Source organism: Oryza sativa, chromosome 2, assembly GCF_034140825.1.
Source record: "Oryza sativa Japonica Group chromosome 2, ASM3414082v1".
NCBI classification, from domain to species: Eukaryota; Viridiplantae; Streptophyta; class Magnoliopsida; order Poales; family Poaceae; genus Oryza; species Oryza sativa.
In genome coordinates, this window is record NC_089036.1 from 24,634,574 (window position 1) to 24,649,528 (window position 14,955).

The 14,955-nt window shown below is 43.5% G+C and overlaps 3 protein-coding genes across 3 annotated transcripts; 1 reads left to right on the top strand and 2 right to left on the bottom strand.

Moving 5' to 3' along the window:
- Window positions 1–272: 272 nt before the first annotated feature.
- Window positions 273–1,256, bottom strand: LOC4329967 (temperature-induced lipocalin-1). Its single transcript, XM_015771794.3, has one exon. The coding sequence runs from the start codon at window positions 1,046–1,048 to the stop codon at window positions 461–463; it is 588 nt and encodes a 195-aa protein (XP_015627280.1). The 5' UTR covers window positions 1,049–1,256; the 3' UTR covers window positions 273–460.
- Window positions 1,257–6,648: 5,392 nt separating this feature from the next.
- On the top strand, window positions 6,649–11,287 carry LOC4329968 (calcium uptake protein, mitochondrial). Its single transcript, XM_015771793.2, has 9 exons — window positions 6,649–6,945; window positions 7,205–7,272; window positions 7,380–7,603; window positions 7,984–8,067; window positions 8,946–9,159; window positions 10,005–10,181; window positions 10,270–10,389; window positions 10,617–10,828; window positions 10,985–11,287. Coding segments are annotated over exons 1-9 (1,386 nt in total). The 5' UTR covers window positions 6,649–6,659; the 3' UTR covers window positions 10,986–11,287.
- Window positions 11,288–11,579: 292 nt separating this feature from the next.
- Window positions 11,580–14,945, bottom strand: LOC107276370 (probable glycosyltransferase At5g20260). The gene is made up of 5 exons (XM_066307602.1): window positions 14,793–14,945; window positions 13,603–14,224; window positions 13,316–13,506; window positions 12,885–13,239; window positions 11,580–12,404 (listed from the first exon to the last, which is right to left on the bottom strand). The coding sequence occupies exons 2-5, from the start codon at window positions 13,867–13,869 to the stop codon at window positions 11,709–11,711; spliced, it is 1,509 nt and encodes a 502-aa protein (XP_066163699.1). The 5' UTR covers window positions 13,870–14,224; window positions 14,793–14,945; the 3' UTR covers window positions 11,580–11,708.
- Window positions 14,946–14,955: the final 10 nt, after the last annotated feature.

Genomic DNA, 14,955 nt, shown 5'->3' on the forward strand with positions numbered 1-14,955 from the left:
AATACGCCAAACAAAAATCTAAAAATAGATGATGGCCGAGTTAGTGATCTCTAAATATTTCAAGAATCCCCAAACAAAAGCTTCGAAAACTCAAAAAAGAACAAATAAAATTGGAGCAAACAGAACTCTCTCTCAGTCTCACTGAACTACTGAAGAACGAGTAATACTGCATGATCTGAAAAGCCGGCATACTGACAAAGTTCAACCTATCTAATTATTATTTATTCATCATTGATCAGTACACATTTTACCAATTAAACCATGAACTAAAATTAAGCACGTGTAAGAGTTCATTTCCATTAATTCCTGTAAAGCACAGCATTACAAACACACAATCACCTCAAGAACACACTCACACCAAAAGTCCATTTTATTCTCCACTGCTACTGAAGGCAAATTCATACTATAGCTATACATCGTCGTCCTCTGATCCATCCATCGGCCGCTGAGAATTTCTCGATCATTTGCCGAAGAGCGACTTGAACCACCACGTCCCCTTGGTGTCGGTGGGCGCGGCGTCGCTCTCCGGCGGCGGGTCGTCCTGCGGCGTCTTGCGCAGCTTCTCGACGTCGTACCCTTCCTCCTTGGCCTTCTCCAGCAGCCGCCCGTACACCTCGTCGTCCATGCTCGTCTGCCGGCACAGGATCCACAGGTCCTTGCGCCGCGGCTCGCCGACGAGCGCGTACTGGTAGTCGTCGTCGACGTAGAGCACCCAGTAGTCGCCGACGACGGGGATGACGGGGAGGAAGGGGGGCAGGTAGAACTTGACCTTGAGCTTGGCCTCGTCGCTGGCCGGGTCGGCCTTGTAGGCGGTGCCCTTGATGTAGTCGCGCTTCCCGCTGCTGGTCCACGTCTCGTTCAGCACGTCCACCGTCGCGCCGTCGGGCCGCAGCGCGTACGTCGCCCGCGTGTCCCGGCCGTCCCGGGGCTGGAAGAAGTTGGGCAGCGACGCGATCTCGTACCACCGGCCCATGTACCTCGCCACGTCCAGCCCCCGCACCACCGTCATCTCGCTCCCGCTCTTCTTCTCCACCGCCGCCGCCGCCATCGTCGTCGTGGTGATTGTGTTGCTGTGACGATCGATCTAGCTGCGAACTACTGATGTTATCTGTTTGATATGAATTGCCAACTTGAGCTGAGTTGAGCTAATTGCAAGGATGAGTGTGGCTATATAGGAGAGGGTTTTGGCCTCTTGGGGGGGTTGGGTTTGGAGAAGAACTGAAGAAGCTAGAGAGGTTAGTATAGAGGATAAGATTACTACGTGGAGGGCTCTGGAGCGCTTAAAAACGAGCGCTTTGGTTTGGTTGCTTGCTCCTTGGGGCCGGCCTTGTGCTATACGTGGAGACTTGCACGTGAAGCTAACTTGCATGGACGTACTCCGTACATCTCTTTTACTGTGTGCTTTTGGCGGTTTTCTGGCCGTTTTCGTCGGTAACTTGGGACTGGGGTTCAACCTGAAAATCTGAACGGCGAGTATCACTGCAGGATTCAGAGAAGACAGTGATCTGGTTTCACACATTCCCACTAGGCGCTTTCCCTGCTACGAGTACGAGTACAAACCACCGGAATGCTCGAGAGCAGTCCAGAACGACCCCTATGGTGATGGACTGATGTGTGCTCGGCAGATAGCTTTGGCCGAGTCTGGCCTTATTTAGTTCTAAACTTTTTCTTTAAATTTTTAATTTTTTTTATCACATCAAAACTTTTCTACACATATAAACTTTTAACTTTTTTATCACATCGTTTTTAATTTCAATCAAACTTTTAATTTTAGTGTGAACTAAACACACCCTCGGTGTGATAAGCATGTTTTCCTTGCTCCCCAAGGTTAAAACTCTTTCTAGCACAAAAGAGGTAGTAGAAGGGTACAGTCTACGGCATGGTAGATTGCCAGTGTGAAGCACCGATCGTAATCGAGGCTTGGAGCTTTGTCCGTGTCGCTGTCCACCAAGGTAAGAAGGTAAGGGTCTTATTGCTTGCGCTATCACTTATACCAGTTTGTTGCCAAAATTTAAATTTTGAAACTTTTGATTTAGATGCCTTTTCAACATAAATTCCTTCAATATTGGTTTTTAAATTATTAAGAACACATATTTAAAAGTTTTATTCATATTTTTTTATTACTAGTTAATAAGCCGTTATGGCTTATATAAAGTGGTAAGCAACCAATGAGGACCTAAATCCTATTGCATCGGATATCCGGAAACATGAACGTCCTTTTCGTTGATTTTATAGCTTGCTTACGTGTTTCCATGGGGTTCCAATCCTTGGATGGTTTCATGGCTTGGTTACGTGTTTCCATGGGGTAGTTGTTGACGAAAAAAATCGAACACATCGGCCTGAGAGATCTGCTTAGCTCCAGTGCAGGTCCAAATCTTGATGAAGTGCGGGCGTGCCAGTCAGTTTGATCCTGCAACTGACAAGATATGCAAATAGTAGATCAAAACAGCCGATCGGCTGACAAGCCGATGGAGTAGTTCTAGCCGATAATAGCCGATGTTGATACCAGCCGATAGCGATAGGGTTTAAGCAATCGGCTATATGTCCAAAGTAGATAATGATATAAAGGCAATCAGCTGATGATGATGTAATAAAATAACAACATAAACCAATCGGCAAATAATGATATGATAAATAAGCATCGATCCGAAGGTTAAAGCACACATCGGCTGGAGGTCCGATGTCATGAAATCCACAAGATTAGATTAAACAGTGAAACCTTTGTTGTCATCGGCTAAATCCAACTTATATGTATATGCAATCCTTATGAGCCGATGCAACGTTCAGATAACTCACCGACTGAAACCCCGATGAAACCCTGATTGGCAATCAAGAAGCAGGCTAGAGATTATGGTTCTAAGCACGACTTAGTAGATCAAACTTAACTGATGCAGCACTAAGTATGAAAAGAAACATAATATCTAGACAATCAAGCCGTTGACTGATTTTTCAGGGTGGTAGATGCCTAAGCTAATCTAATCTAGCAACACAATTTAGCCAATACCGGCAGAAACCCTAAAATGAGAAGCAGCCGATAGAGCTAAATTGATATGCTAAGACTAGATTAACAGAGACATATGATAAATAGGTAGGCAAATATACCATCCAAATCAGAGCAATCCAAGAGGTCGAATGTACTGATGCAGCCTTGAACGACGCCGACGTAGACGATACAATTGCCTGGGCCGACGAAACATTGGACTTACCCCTTAGCCAGAGATCAAACACCGATGCAGCCCCGCGTCAGGTGCCAAGTCCCGCCGGACGATAAAATAAAGTAGAAAAGGTAAAAGGTGGCGATGCGCCGAATTGTATTGATTGTAGCGATAGATTACATAGACCCTGGGTGTACATATTTATACCCATGGGTTGATACAAGTCCTTGTCGGACAAGAAAGAAACTTTCCTAAAGATAAAAGGAAAAGATAAAGTCCTTATAGGACACTAAACACACTTTCCTAAAGATAAAAGGAAACTAACAAACTATTCCTAATTAATAGATAACTTGCCATGCCGCATTCTCTTCGAACTCAGTCTCTTCTGGATAAGCTTTCTTTGGTAGATTAGTTTCCTTAACCGAATATAGCAAGAATCCGACAACTGACGACTTGACAACTCTCATCGGCTAATCTCAGGACTTCGAAGCCGATGCTGACTCTAAACCAATGACTACTCCGGGCTTACCAAATTTCACTGTTAACAGTAGTAGATACGAAAGAATCCAGAAAGTCATCAGAGTAAGCAACACCTCCGTTTTAGATTTTAGAACCGCAATCCCCTTCATTTCCCACAATCATGTTTGTGTACATGACACATGAATTGCACAACAATTAATTCAACAATTTAGAATCGCAATTCCTACACCTCTCTTTCAACAGTTTAGCACCACAATTGAATGTTCAGTCATTGATACTTTCTTCGGGCAACAGTGAATGCCTTCTTTCCTGCACCCTTCTTTGACCCCACTAGGAGCTTAGGATGACCTTCAAAACATTGAGCCTCGCAATCTTGGACAGTGGCCTGCATGGGCACATTAGCAATGCAGTCATAACCAACATTTAGCAATCTACTATATGCAAGAAAAGCTTTTAATGATTTGAACCTCGATGAAAGTTGTGTTAACAAGGTACATTTTGTGGTATAGTCAATCAAGCATATGCAAATATTTAGATAAGTTTGGAATCGAACACCCTATGACCAAATGAAAATACTAATTTTGAAGCATTTTTTATATGATAGGAAATGGTATTAAGCATAGTGCACTAGCTTTCTTTTACCTGCACTGCCCGATGATCACATGATCTCGTTCCCTCACACGAAAGCATGGGGAAATTAATGTTCGCATTGATATTAGGGTGTCTCTTCTCATACCTATCGATGGAAATGGAAATCATTTTTACAACATCATATTATGTGACTACGTACCCAAGTGAAAAAAATAATAATTAAAAACAATGTAGACTTGCTTGCCTCTAATACTTCTTGACAAAGTGAAGATAGTTCCTACTTCCTACAATGATGATAGTCCTGTTCATTTTAGCATTGTGTCGTGTTCTAGCTTGCAATAATGCAACTACTAATTGTTAAGGTACCGGTGAATGGGCATTTCTTATCAATGTAGGTTCTTAGAACAAGCACCAAATTAAGGACATGTAAAACTTAATTAAGTTCAATATAAATTTCTACTCCAATACTCACTCTATCCTAAAATATAACAACTTTTAGCTATGATTCTAGACGAACACTAGTTCAGATTCATAACTAGAATTTTTCATATTATAGGACGAAGGCAGTACATTATATAGGTAAAACACATCAAGAAAATTACTAGCAAAACAAGGAAAATAGACAAAATAATTACTATAACAACAACACAAAAATGAATGAAATCAAATGAGCTTTTAGCTAGATTTGTCAACGATGAAAATAATAGTCACAATTTACAAATGTTGAATGCAAAAATAAAATCTTCAAAGTTAATATCTATGTTTAGAAGAACAACGAGAGCATACATTTAGATGAAACTTTGAGAAAGAAACACGAGCACAAATAGTCCTGAGAACAAACTAGAAAGCTATGTTGCACACAATTATTGGGAGTCTAGGAGGCAACACCACATCAATGGCGTGACAACTAAACAAAAGTTTATATAAAAAAAATAACAAGCAGTGAAGAAGGATAGCGCAACTTCAAATGAGAGGCCACACCAATGGACAGTTAAGAGGCATTAATTCAAACTCAAAATGAATACTCCATCCATTCCATTATACAAGGCATAACTGTTTTTTTTTTCAAAAGTTCTATAATATAGGGCGGCAGATGCAGCAGCACCACTCCGTTAGTCTCGTCCACGCACATGCATGCATTGAAGGCAGTTGCATCGGCATCTCTTTGAATCCCGTAATTCTCATCCGCGCATGCATGCAGTAAACACTATTCGTTAGTTTGCTTTGGTTGTTTTAAAGACCCCTAATTCTGCGGTAATTATAGGAGCTTCCTTGGTTTTTGCATCCAAAGAAGTTACGCCTTGTATAGTCAAATGGAGAGAGTACTAGAACTTCAGATATAGGGTATTAGATATCCTAGGAAGAACTATAGCATATTTTAGTTCATCAAAGAAAAAAAACTCTCAAGTGAGCATCCCCTGCAACACTAAGTCACTAGCCACTTGATATAGATCACACTTACAACCAACAAAATAACAACATCAAATTTGTTGAAGTCACATACCCTATATGATGTCTAAGAGGACCACAATTGAAAAGGTATCAAGCCAAAATAACTTATAAAATACAAGAAGCGAAGTACTCCCTCCTTCCACAAAAAGTTACACTTATTACTTTATCACCAATACTAAGGAGAAATTAAATCATCTTGCATATATGTAACAAAGATCAAGGAGTATATGCACACATGCAACCAATCAGTATTAAGATGACTCCTCAAGTTTAGTTCAAACATTTAATTTATCTCGCCATTTAAGTTTTGGATGCATAGAGACTGCAAATACGAACAACTTATTTGGAAAAACTAAAATATGAAATATGTCTAAATCTTACATGTAGAGAGAGTACTAAAGAAATTGAAGAGGCTATCAAGCTCTTGTGGATAGAAGGAGTATTGAAGAAACCGAAGATTTTATAAAAAATGCATTGTTTTCCGGTTTGAAAAGTACACATAAGATATATAATAAAAAACAAAGGGGACCTCAATAGAAATAATCGAGGAGTTCTTGTTATTATGGTATAGTACTTCTAACATGGCATATAAACCCATACATTCAAGGCAAAATTATAGTAGACTTTTAGGCTTTAGCAAAAACAAGGAAAATAATCCCAGTGCCCTTATCCAGGACGTTTGTATTTCCAGTTCTCCACGCTCCAAATGAAAAAGGAACAATTTGTCTTTTGCGTGTATGGTTCCCACTTTCCCAGGTCCACTACAAAACCGGGGCAAGTCCGCGTCTCACGACCAATGGAAACGCCCATTAATGGCAAGCTTAGCCCCCCGCGCTAATCGCCTCCTCCTACTAATTCCTTGCGTCTCGCTTCGGCCACCGCCCACCACCACCTCCTCTCGCCTCTCGCCCCCGCATCGCCGCTTCCTCCCTCCCCCACCTCACGAGACCGTTTTTTTTCTTTTTTTTTTGTGTTACCGCCATGGCCGCCGCGTTGACCCGCTCGTCGTCCGTCCGTTCCGCCATCCGACGGCTCGGATCCTCCCGCGCCTTCTCCGCATCCGCCGCGGCGGCCCCGCGCCGCGACGCGAGGGGGGCGGCGGCCGCGGCGGTGGCGGTGGCTGCCGGGTCGGGGCTGGGGATCTGGCTGCTGCCGCCGTCGCCGCGGCCGCTGGCGGACTCCGGGCAGGCGGGGAATGAGGTGGCGGCGTTCGGCGACGTCGCGGAGGAGGAGGAGCGGGAGGAGAAGCGCAGGTTCCTGTTCGGAGGTGAGGGCATTTGATTTTTGTTTTTTTTATTGTTCATGCGTGTTGTTTTGGGTTGTAATGCGGGCGATTTTTGGCGCGTTTATGGCGGGGGAGAGCGACTGGGTTTCATTCCCATTGTTTTCGTCGATACTAATTTTGCGTGAAAAGCGAATTTGTCCAGTAGTATTTTGCTACTCGGTTATTCGCCTCTGAAAAATTTTAAATCCGCTATTTTACAAACGGCACGATGATTTTCGTCGCAATGTTTCCTCGAATGTAGACTCGTATCGCAGAAGGGTGTTCTTCAACTACGAGAAGAGGATTCGGACGCGCAGCCCTCCTGAAAAGGTAGCGACCAATGTGCCATATTCAGAGCAATTTTGTGTATACACAACATGACATGATAATTCTTCTTGGTTTGTGTAGTAATAATTGTGTGGTGTTTTTACTGCAAGATCTTTGAATATTTCGCGTCCATCCGGAACCCAGAGGGTGAAGTTTACATGTTACCCGCCGATTTGATGAGGGCGGTTGTCCCCGTTTTTCCTCCATCTGAATCGAAAATTGTCAGGGAAGGGAGTCTCAGGGGAGAGCGCAACCCTGGCGAGCTACACTGTGCCCCGTCTGAATTTTTCATGCTGTTTGACACGAACGGAGATGGGCTCATCTCCTTTGCCGAGTAAGTAGCGACTCACTGATTTGTGTCCTTAGGCGTGGTATCTAATTTCAGAACCAGACAGAATTGTTTGCACCCGGCACAATTATTGTCATGTAGTGATTTACAGAAAATGCACCAGGTTCTATTGGCAAGTAGAACAGTCTGTTTGCTAGCCATATTGGGTTTGAATCCTCCCTTAAACACATTGTGTGGACCATACATTAAGTTGCCATAAGCATAACGTCATTGCAACTAATAATCACCAATGCTTAGATATGAACATTTTGGTTAATGAGTGCCACTGGTATGGTATGACATTAACTTTATATGCTGCTCTATTGTTTTATTGAATGAAGGCAGAAGTAACTTGATGAATTTGCTGAAACTGCTTGCCATGACAGGTACATCTTTTTTGTGACATTGCTTAGCATTCCTGAATCAAGTTTCAACATAGCTTTCAAGATGTTTGACCTTGACCACAGTGGGTAAGCTATCCTCCAGCTCCTCGACCTGGTTGTAAACTTATAACCAAATACTGTGCTCTTCAGATCTATATGCATCTATTCCTTAATTGTACAAGCACCTTAACCATTTTCATTAAAAAATGTATTTCACTTACAAATTTTAGTTTGAAGTGTACTTCATTAATTTATACTAACTGATGTTTCTTTAATTATGATGGCTGCATGTATATTCTATGATAGCATCCCTACATTCTCTTCTCTTGAATGGACTTGATCATACCGTGTATAGAGCTTACAGATTACCAGTATGCTACTATGCTCCATTGCCAAACCCCCATTCATGATAGAAGGACCTTACAGTCTTACACACGAGACCTAAGGAATAGTCCACCCATACACTAACTATATATGTGCAGCATCATTCTGGTATAATCAGTTTTCCCCTATAGCCTATGCCAAACCTCAACTCTAGGAGTCCTGCAAACAAATTAATGTCATTGGTCACTGGCGAATGTATATCAAATTCTCAGTTAATTACTATCAACATTGCATGCTTGCAAGGTTGCCGGGAGCTAAATAAGAAAGATTTGACAGCCCTAATCTATTCACTTATGCATTTTTCATCTAATTTCTGAACTTTATTATTTGCTGAAGCCTTTAAAGGTACTATAAGTATACTATCCCCTTTTCCCTAGGATTTACACAAGGATAAATTGAATATATTGTTGTTTACATGTGACAATTCATGTGCAGTTAAATTTGTGGTCCAGAAAAGACCTGCTTTTATGAGCATGTTCAATCATCTCACTTGTTAGTTGATGGTAAAGAAGGGTATGGACAATTTGGCAATTTTTTTTAATGCTATTTCTTTACTCTAATCTGGCATTTGAATTTCGCAGGGAAATAGACAAAGAAGAGTTTAAGAAAGTAATGGCACTGATGCGGTCCTATCATAGGCAAGGAGCTGCCCATAGGGATGGTTTACGTTTTGGTCTTAAGGTTGGTCAGTCAGTGGAAAATGGTGGACTGGTTGAGTACTTCTTCGGCAAGGATGGCAATGAACAGTTACGCTATGATAAGTTCTCCAATTTTTTGAAGCAATTGCATGATGAGGTGATTTTTTTAAAAAAAATTCATCCTTTGTTCCAATAACATAATTATGGTTCCGAACTATCTTATTCTGAATGCAACACATGAGAGACTTGAACTGAAAGCTAAATATTTTTTTTGTACTTTCATCCTTTGTTTCATTAACATCATTATGGTTCCGAATGATCTTATTGTGGATGCAGCATTTCAGAGACTTGAACTAAAAGCTACTTCCTTTCCCAAAATAAGGGATTTTGGGTGGATGTGACACATTGTCTGTCTAGATTCATAGCACTTCGATGTGTCATATGCACCCAAAATCCCTTATATTTTGGGACGGAGGGAGTAAATAATTTTTCCAGACTATCTAATCACATAAGGAAGTAAAGGAGGGTAGGAAATAACACCTCGACAACCCACATGTCACATCCCTAATATAATTATACAAGCACAACATTTGCTGAATTTCCTTGTTTTTATATTTTGTGATGTGTTGCCACTGAAGAACAACACTATGCAAAGGTCAAAGTCCAATGCCTGTACATTCATTGATTTGTTTTGTCCTAGTGTAATTGGAGAACTGTCATTGTGTTCTTGCTCTAAAGCAGCATTTCAGAATCCATCGAAAACCAAAAGTGGGATCAACAAAGAAACATAAAGTTGAGATTATAAACCCCAGAACTACTATACCACACCCAATGTGTTGTACATTTTATAGAATGCCCCAGTACAACATAGGGGTAAAAAATTTACTTGCTGTGTATTTGTGTAGCGGGTATACGCGTGATTAATCTGTTATTGCCTCTGGTCCGGTTTGTCATCATTGTATATACTTGATATCTCATAATTTTTCATTCAATTATCTGCAGATTGTTCGCTTGGAATTCAGTCACTATGATGTCAAATCATCCAAGACAATATCTGTGAAGGACTTTGCATTATCCATGGTTGCTTCTGCAGATATGAATCACATAAACAAGCTACTTGACAGAGTTGATGATTTTGATGATTATCCTGATCTCAAGGATTTGCGCATTACCTTTGAGGTTTGAAAGTTTGCTATCCAGATATTCCAATTGTAGTACTTGGGTTTAATGTCTCTCTTTATCATCATAATTATTACCTGAACTTCAGGAGTTCAAGGCTTTTGCTGATCTGCGGCGAAAATTAGAACCATTTGCAATGGCAATCTTCAGCTATGGCAAAGTAAACGGTTTGCTGACCAAGCAGGATCTAAAACGTGCAGCAACTCATGTAAGATTCTTCATAATTCCGTTTATTTCCTTTTGACATAAGATGTAGTCTGAATCAGCTAATGTTAATGTAAGTCTTAAGCTATTTTGGACTATCACTGGCTTGTTTCATATTTCCAGCCCTGTGCTAACTGAACAGCTAGGTCCTAGGTCTTGGGAGTAGGACCTTCCCAAGACACCCACATAATTGGCTGCATTTTCTGATTGACTTTACAACATTTTTTATAGGTTTGTGAAGTGGACTTGACTGATAAAGTGGTGGACGTCATTTTCCTTGTGTTCGATGCAAACCGGGATGGGAGCCTTAGCGCAGATGAGTTCTTGAGGGCATTGCAAAGACGAGAAAGTGATATTCGCCAGCCAGCTTCTTCAGGTTTAATGGGAGTATTTACCTGTTTGTTGAACTGTACAAAGTGTTCTCTTCAGCAGACTGTGATCTAGTAAGCCTCTTGATAACCCCCAAAGTCGTCCTCTGTTGCCCTTGGTTACGACACTCCTTTTGATTTCATATGCTATACTTGCTAAATATAAAATTTCAGCAGCATAATTCAGCTTGCATAAGGTTCGAGTTTGTGATGTTTCTTTGCCATGCGCAGGTGCTGGGGAGCGAAAACGACCACCCACTGGAGTTCTGCAAACACGATTTTGCTGTAAATAGTCTTGCTTATCAAAGTTACCGAAACATGTAGCAGCTGCAAATAACATGTTTCGCACTAAGCCCAAGGCTTCGCTGACAGAACTCTACTCCACTAATGTAAAATGAACCTATGACATGGAACCTCGTTAACTGTCTACGCCTTGATTCAGTTACTATATCCTTACATGTCTACGTTTGGATATCAATCTTGTTGGTAATGACTAAATATGCAAAAATGAATCGGTGATAATTGTGATCTCTATTTGGTAGAGAAGCTTTCGGTATGGGCTACACGACTTGCAACAATATACATGATGTTGAGATTAAGGGGCCTAGGTTGTTACTACCACATTTTGTGCCTACCGAGTAGTGACTAGTGAGTACTAAAGGTCTATTGGGAAAATATAAAGTGTGGACATATGTTGATATATTTGGTTTTTGCCTTTTTGCAAGACGTTCCTCCCAAGTAATTGTCCCTTTACCAACGAGGGGACCTCGATATCCCCTCGAGGGATGAAAATAGCTTCCCCTTTACCAAGGGGGGGCAACGAGCATGCTGAAAAACACTTTACTATCTATTTTTGAACATACCGAAAATTAAAAATTAATGATGATATCGTCGAGGAAAAACATATTACACACATGTTACACGCAGATAAATAATCGACAGCATCGACTGATCATCAGTAGGGGAGCCTGACGTTGAGCCGCCTGAGCCAGATGGAGTGGAGCACCATGTGGATCATGTCGAACCGGCGCGCCGGGCGGTGGAGCACGAAGTGGCGCTGCGCCTGCAGCACCCGGGCGCGCAGCACCCGGTACCTCCGCTCCGACACCCGCCGCAGGATGGCCCTCAGCTCCGGTATCCTCGCCGCCGGCACGGCCACCGACATCTTGCCCCAGTCCAGCACGTCGCCGAACGGCGGCGGGTAGCCCTCCGAGATGATCACCGGCACGCACCCGGCGAACACGGACTCCACCACCCTCGGGCTGGCCACCTCGAAGCCGCTCGGGCACAGGCAGAACCGCGCGGCGGCCATCTGCGCGTGGTAGTCCTCGCCGGCGGGGAGGTACTCGTGGACGCGCATGTCCCCGTCGCCGTCGCCGTCGGCGGCGGCGCCGCCCTTGTTCCCGATCAGCCAGTGCCGTAGGAGCGATTCGCGGATGTGGCCGTGCCTGCCGCCGGCGAAGAAGGCGAGCGTGGTGCGGTTCTCCGGCGGTAGCCCCGCGGTCGGGCGCCGGAGGACGCCGTCGGCGAGGTTTACCTCCGGCAGCGTCGCGTCCTTCCGCGGCCTGAACCCCTCCGACGTGTTGGCGTTGCACAGCACCCGGATCGCGTTGCCGTACAGCTGCCGGTGCGCGCTGGTCACCATCGGCGCCTGCGCATCACCGGCCAACTTAGTTTCAGTGATATGATCGAGACACAAATTAATTAATTCTTGCAGGAACAAACTTAGAGTGCTTAAATGTTGTCTAAATAATCATAATTTTTTTAAAAAAATATTAAAAATATAGATTAATGTGAATATATCACTTTACAAACCTACAAGTTCAAAAATTCGAATTCGTTTTCTATAAGTTCTAACAAAAATAACCGTTTGAATTCGATTTCTATAAGTTCTAACAAAAATAACAAATATAACTGAGAATATATGTTAACATGTTCAATTTAATTTGTTGTTTTTATTATAACTTGTAGAATCGAAATTAACTTTGTATATTTGCAGTGTGATATATCTCATATTATCTATCTTATTATTTTTTTATATTTTTATAATTATTTAGGTGGTAATGTAAGAATCAAAGGATATCGAGGGATGAATTAAAAATCCATCTCCAAGTGGTCCATACGTACGTACCCAGTCGTGGCAGGAGACGATGACGTGGTCGGCGCCGCGGGAGCGGTTCCAGTAGGGGTAGCGCTCGGCGACGACGCGGACGTAGTCGGCGACGAGGCCACGCAGCGGCGCGAGGTCGCCGGTGGCGTTGAGGCGGTAGACGTAGTGGACGAGGTTGCAGACGCTGATGGGGAGGAGGAAGGCGTGGGCGTCGTCGGGGCGCCGCGCGGCGAAGCGGCTCCGCGGGTCGTCCATCTCGTACATGAACTGCCCCTCGATGGAGTAGATGTCGGTGCCCGGCCCGATGTGCGCCACCGGCGGCTCCCCTTCCCTGTACGTCCAGATCTTGAACCTCCTCTCCATCTCCACGTAGCTCCTAATCGCAAATGCACATCGGTTTTTGCAACAACGGTAGAGGAGTGGATCGATGGATCGACGGTGTACGTACGTACCTGTGGAATGCACGCGCGTTGCGGTAGATGGCGCCGCGCGGCACGTAGTCGTCGTCGCCCGCCGCGGCGACGACCGTGGAGGCTGAGCCGCGGCGGCGGATGCTCTCGTCGGACGGCGGCGTCGCGCGAGCCGCCCGGCGGATGGCCGCCCGGGACCGAGCTAAGCCGGCCTCGATCTTGCCTCGCGTCACCTGCTATACGCACCAAGCCACCGATCAATGCAGCGTGATTTTGCAGTGAACATTTTCCATTCGCGTGTCACGTGGCGACGTGCGCGAGTAAATTACCTTCTTGTTGATTGGTCGAGCATGGACACTCGTCGGCGGCGCCTTCTGGGGTTCGTCCGGGACGTGCCGTAGTGAGTGCTCGCTGCCGCGGCCGTCTTGGATGCCGGTGCCGGAGGAAGGAGCGGGCGGCAGCGCGACGCCGGCGGCTACGACGGCGAGGAGTGCTAAGGCAGTGAGCGGCACGGCGACGCGGCCGCTCTGCTCCATGGCAATGTTTGCAATGGCTAAGTTAGCTGCTGCTCCACTCGTTTGAATTGGCACGCGCATGTGGCCACGTTTGAACGGTAGGCCGCGATATATATATATATATACGTGTTGCGTGTGCTTGAGTTGACTGATCCCGTGATCCGCACTGTCAGCTCAGTTCGTTACAATCGCCGGTGCCTCCTGAGTTTACAAACCTTCGAAAATGTGCAGCGACAACGGCAACCTATCGTGATCTGCAGCTGTGCCGCAGCCATTGTGCATTTGTGCCGGACTGGACTGGACTGTACATTTCTGCTTTGGTCATGTTCAGAATCTTAGGACGTGACGGCCTGATGGGCAGCGAAAACCTGCTTACCGTCACTGCTCCTAACACAGTTGCACCGCCTCCATGCGTTCTACGAGCTGGGAACATATACTGTGCACATTTCGTGCATACGAATTAGCAAATGTCACAGTAAAAAATTAGACACATACTTTTAATAATGTTATGCATACATGTGAAATTTTATCTTCAAATTTATTATATTTTAACCATAACAAAAAAGACAATTCTGACAGATTTTTACTCTTAAAACCGTCAAAATTTTCATTTTTTTTATGATTAAAATATAATGAATTTAAATATACTCCCTCTGTTTTTTAATAGATAACGCCGTTGACTTTTTCTCACATGTTTGACCATTCATCTTATAATTTATGTAATTATAATTTATTTTGTTATGAGTTGTTTTATTACTCATAGTACTTTAAGTGTGATTTATATCTTATACATTTGCATAATTTTTTTAATAAGATGAATGGTTAAACATGTGAGAAAAAGTCAATGGCGTCATCTATTAAAAAACGGAGGTAGTAACACTTTACATATATGTGCAGTACTATTAGGAGTAGATGTCTGTTTTTTTTTAGATTTGCTAGTTGATATGTACGGAAATCTTGTATACATAGGATATGTTCACCTACGAGTTGGAGGTAATCCATACATTGTGCCCCATCGTTCATTCCGTCGCCATTGTTCCCGTATCCAAATGTTGGTCTTTCCCCTGTCAACGGTCTAAGTGCTTCTGAATAGCATAATAGTACGTTGTCCAATTTATTCCTTCAGTTCCACCCTGCATGCTATTAGTCTAATAAACCTGCAGTAAA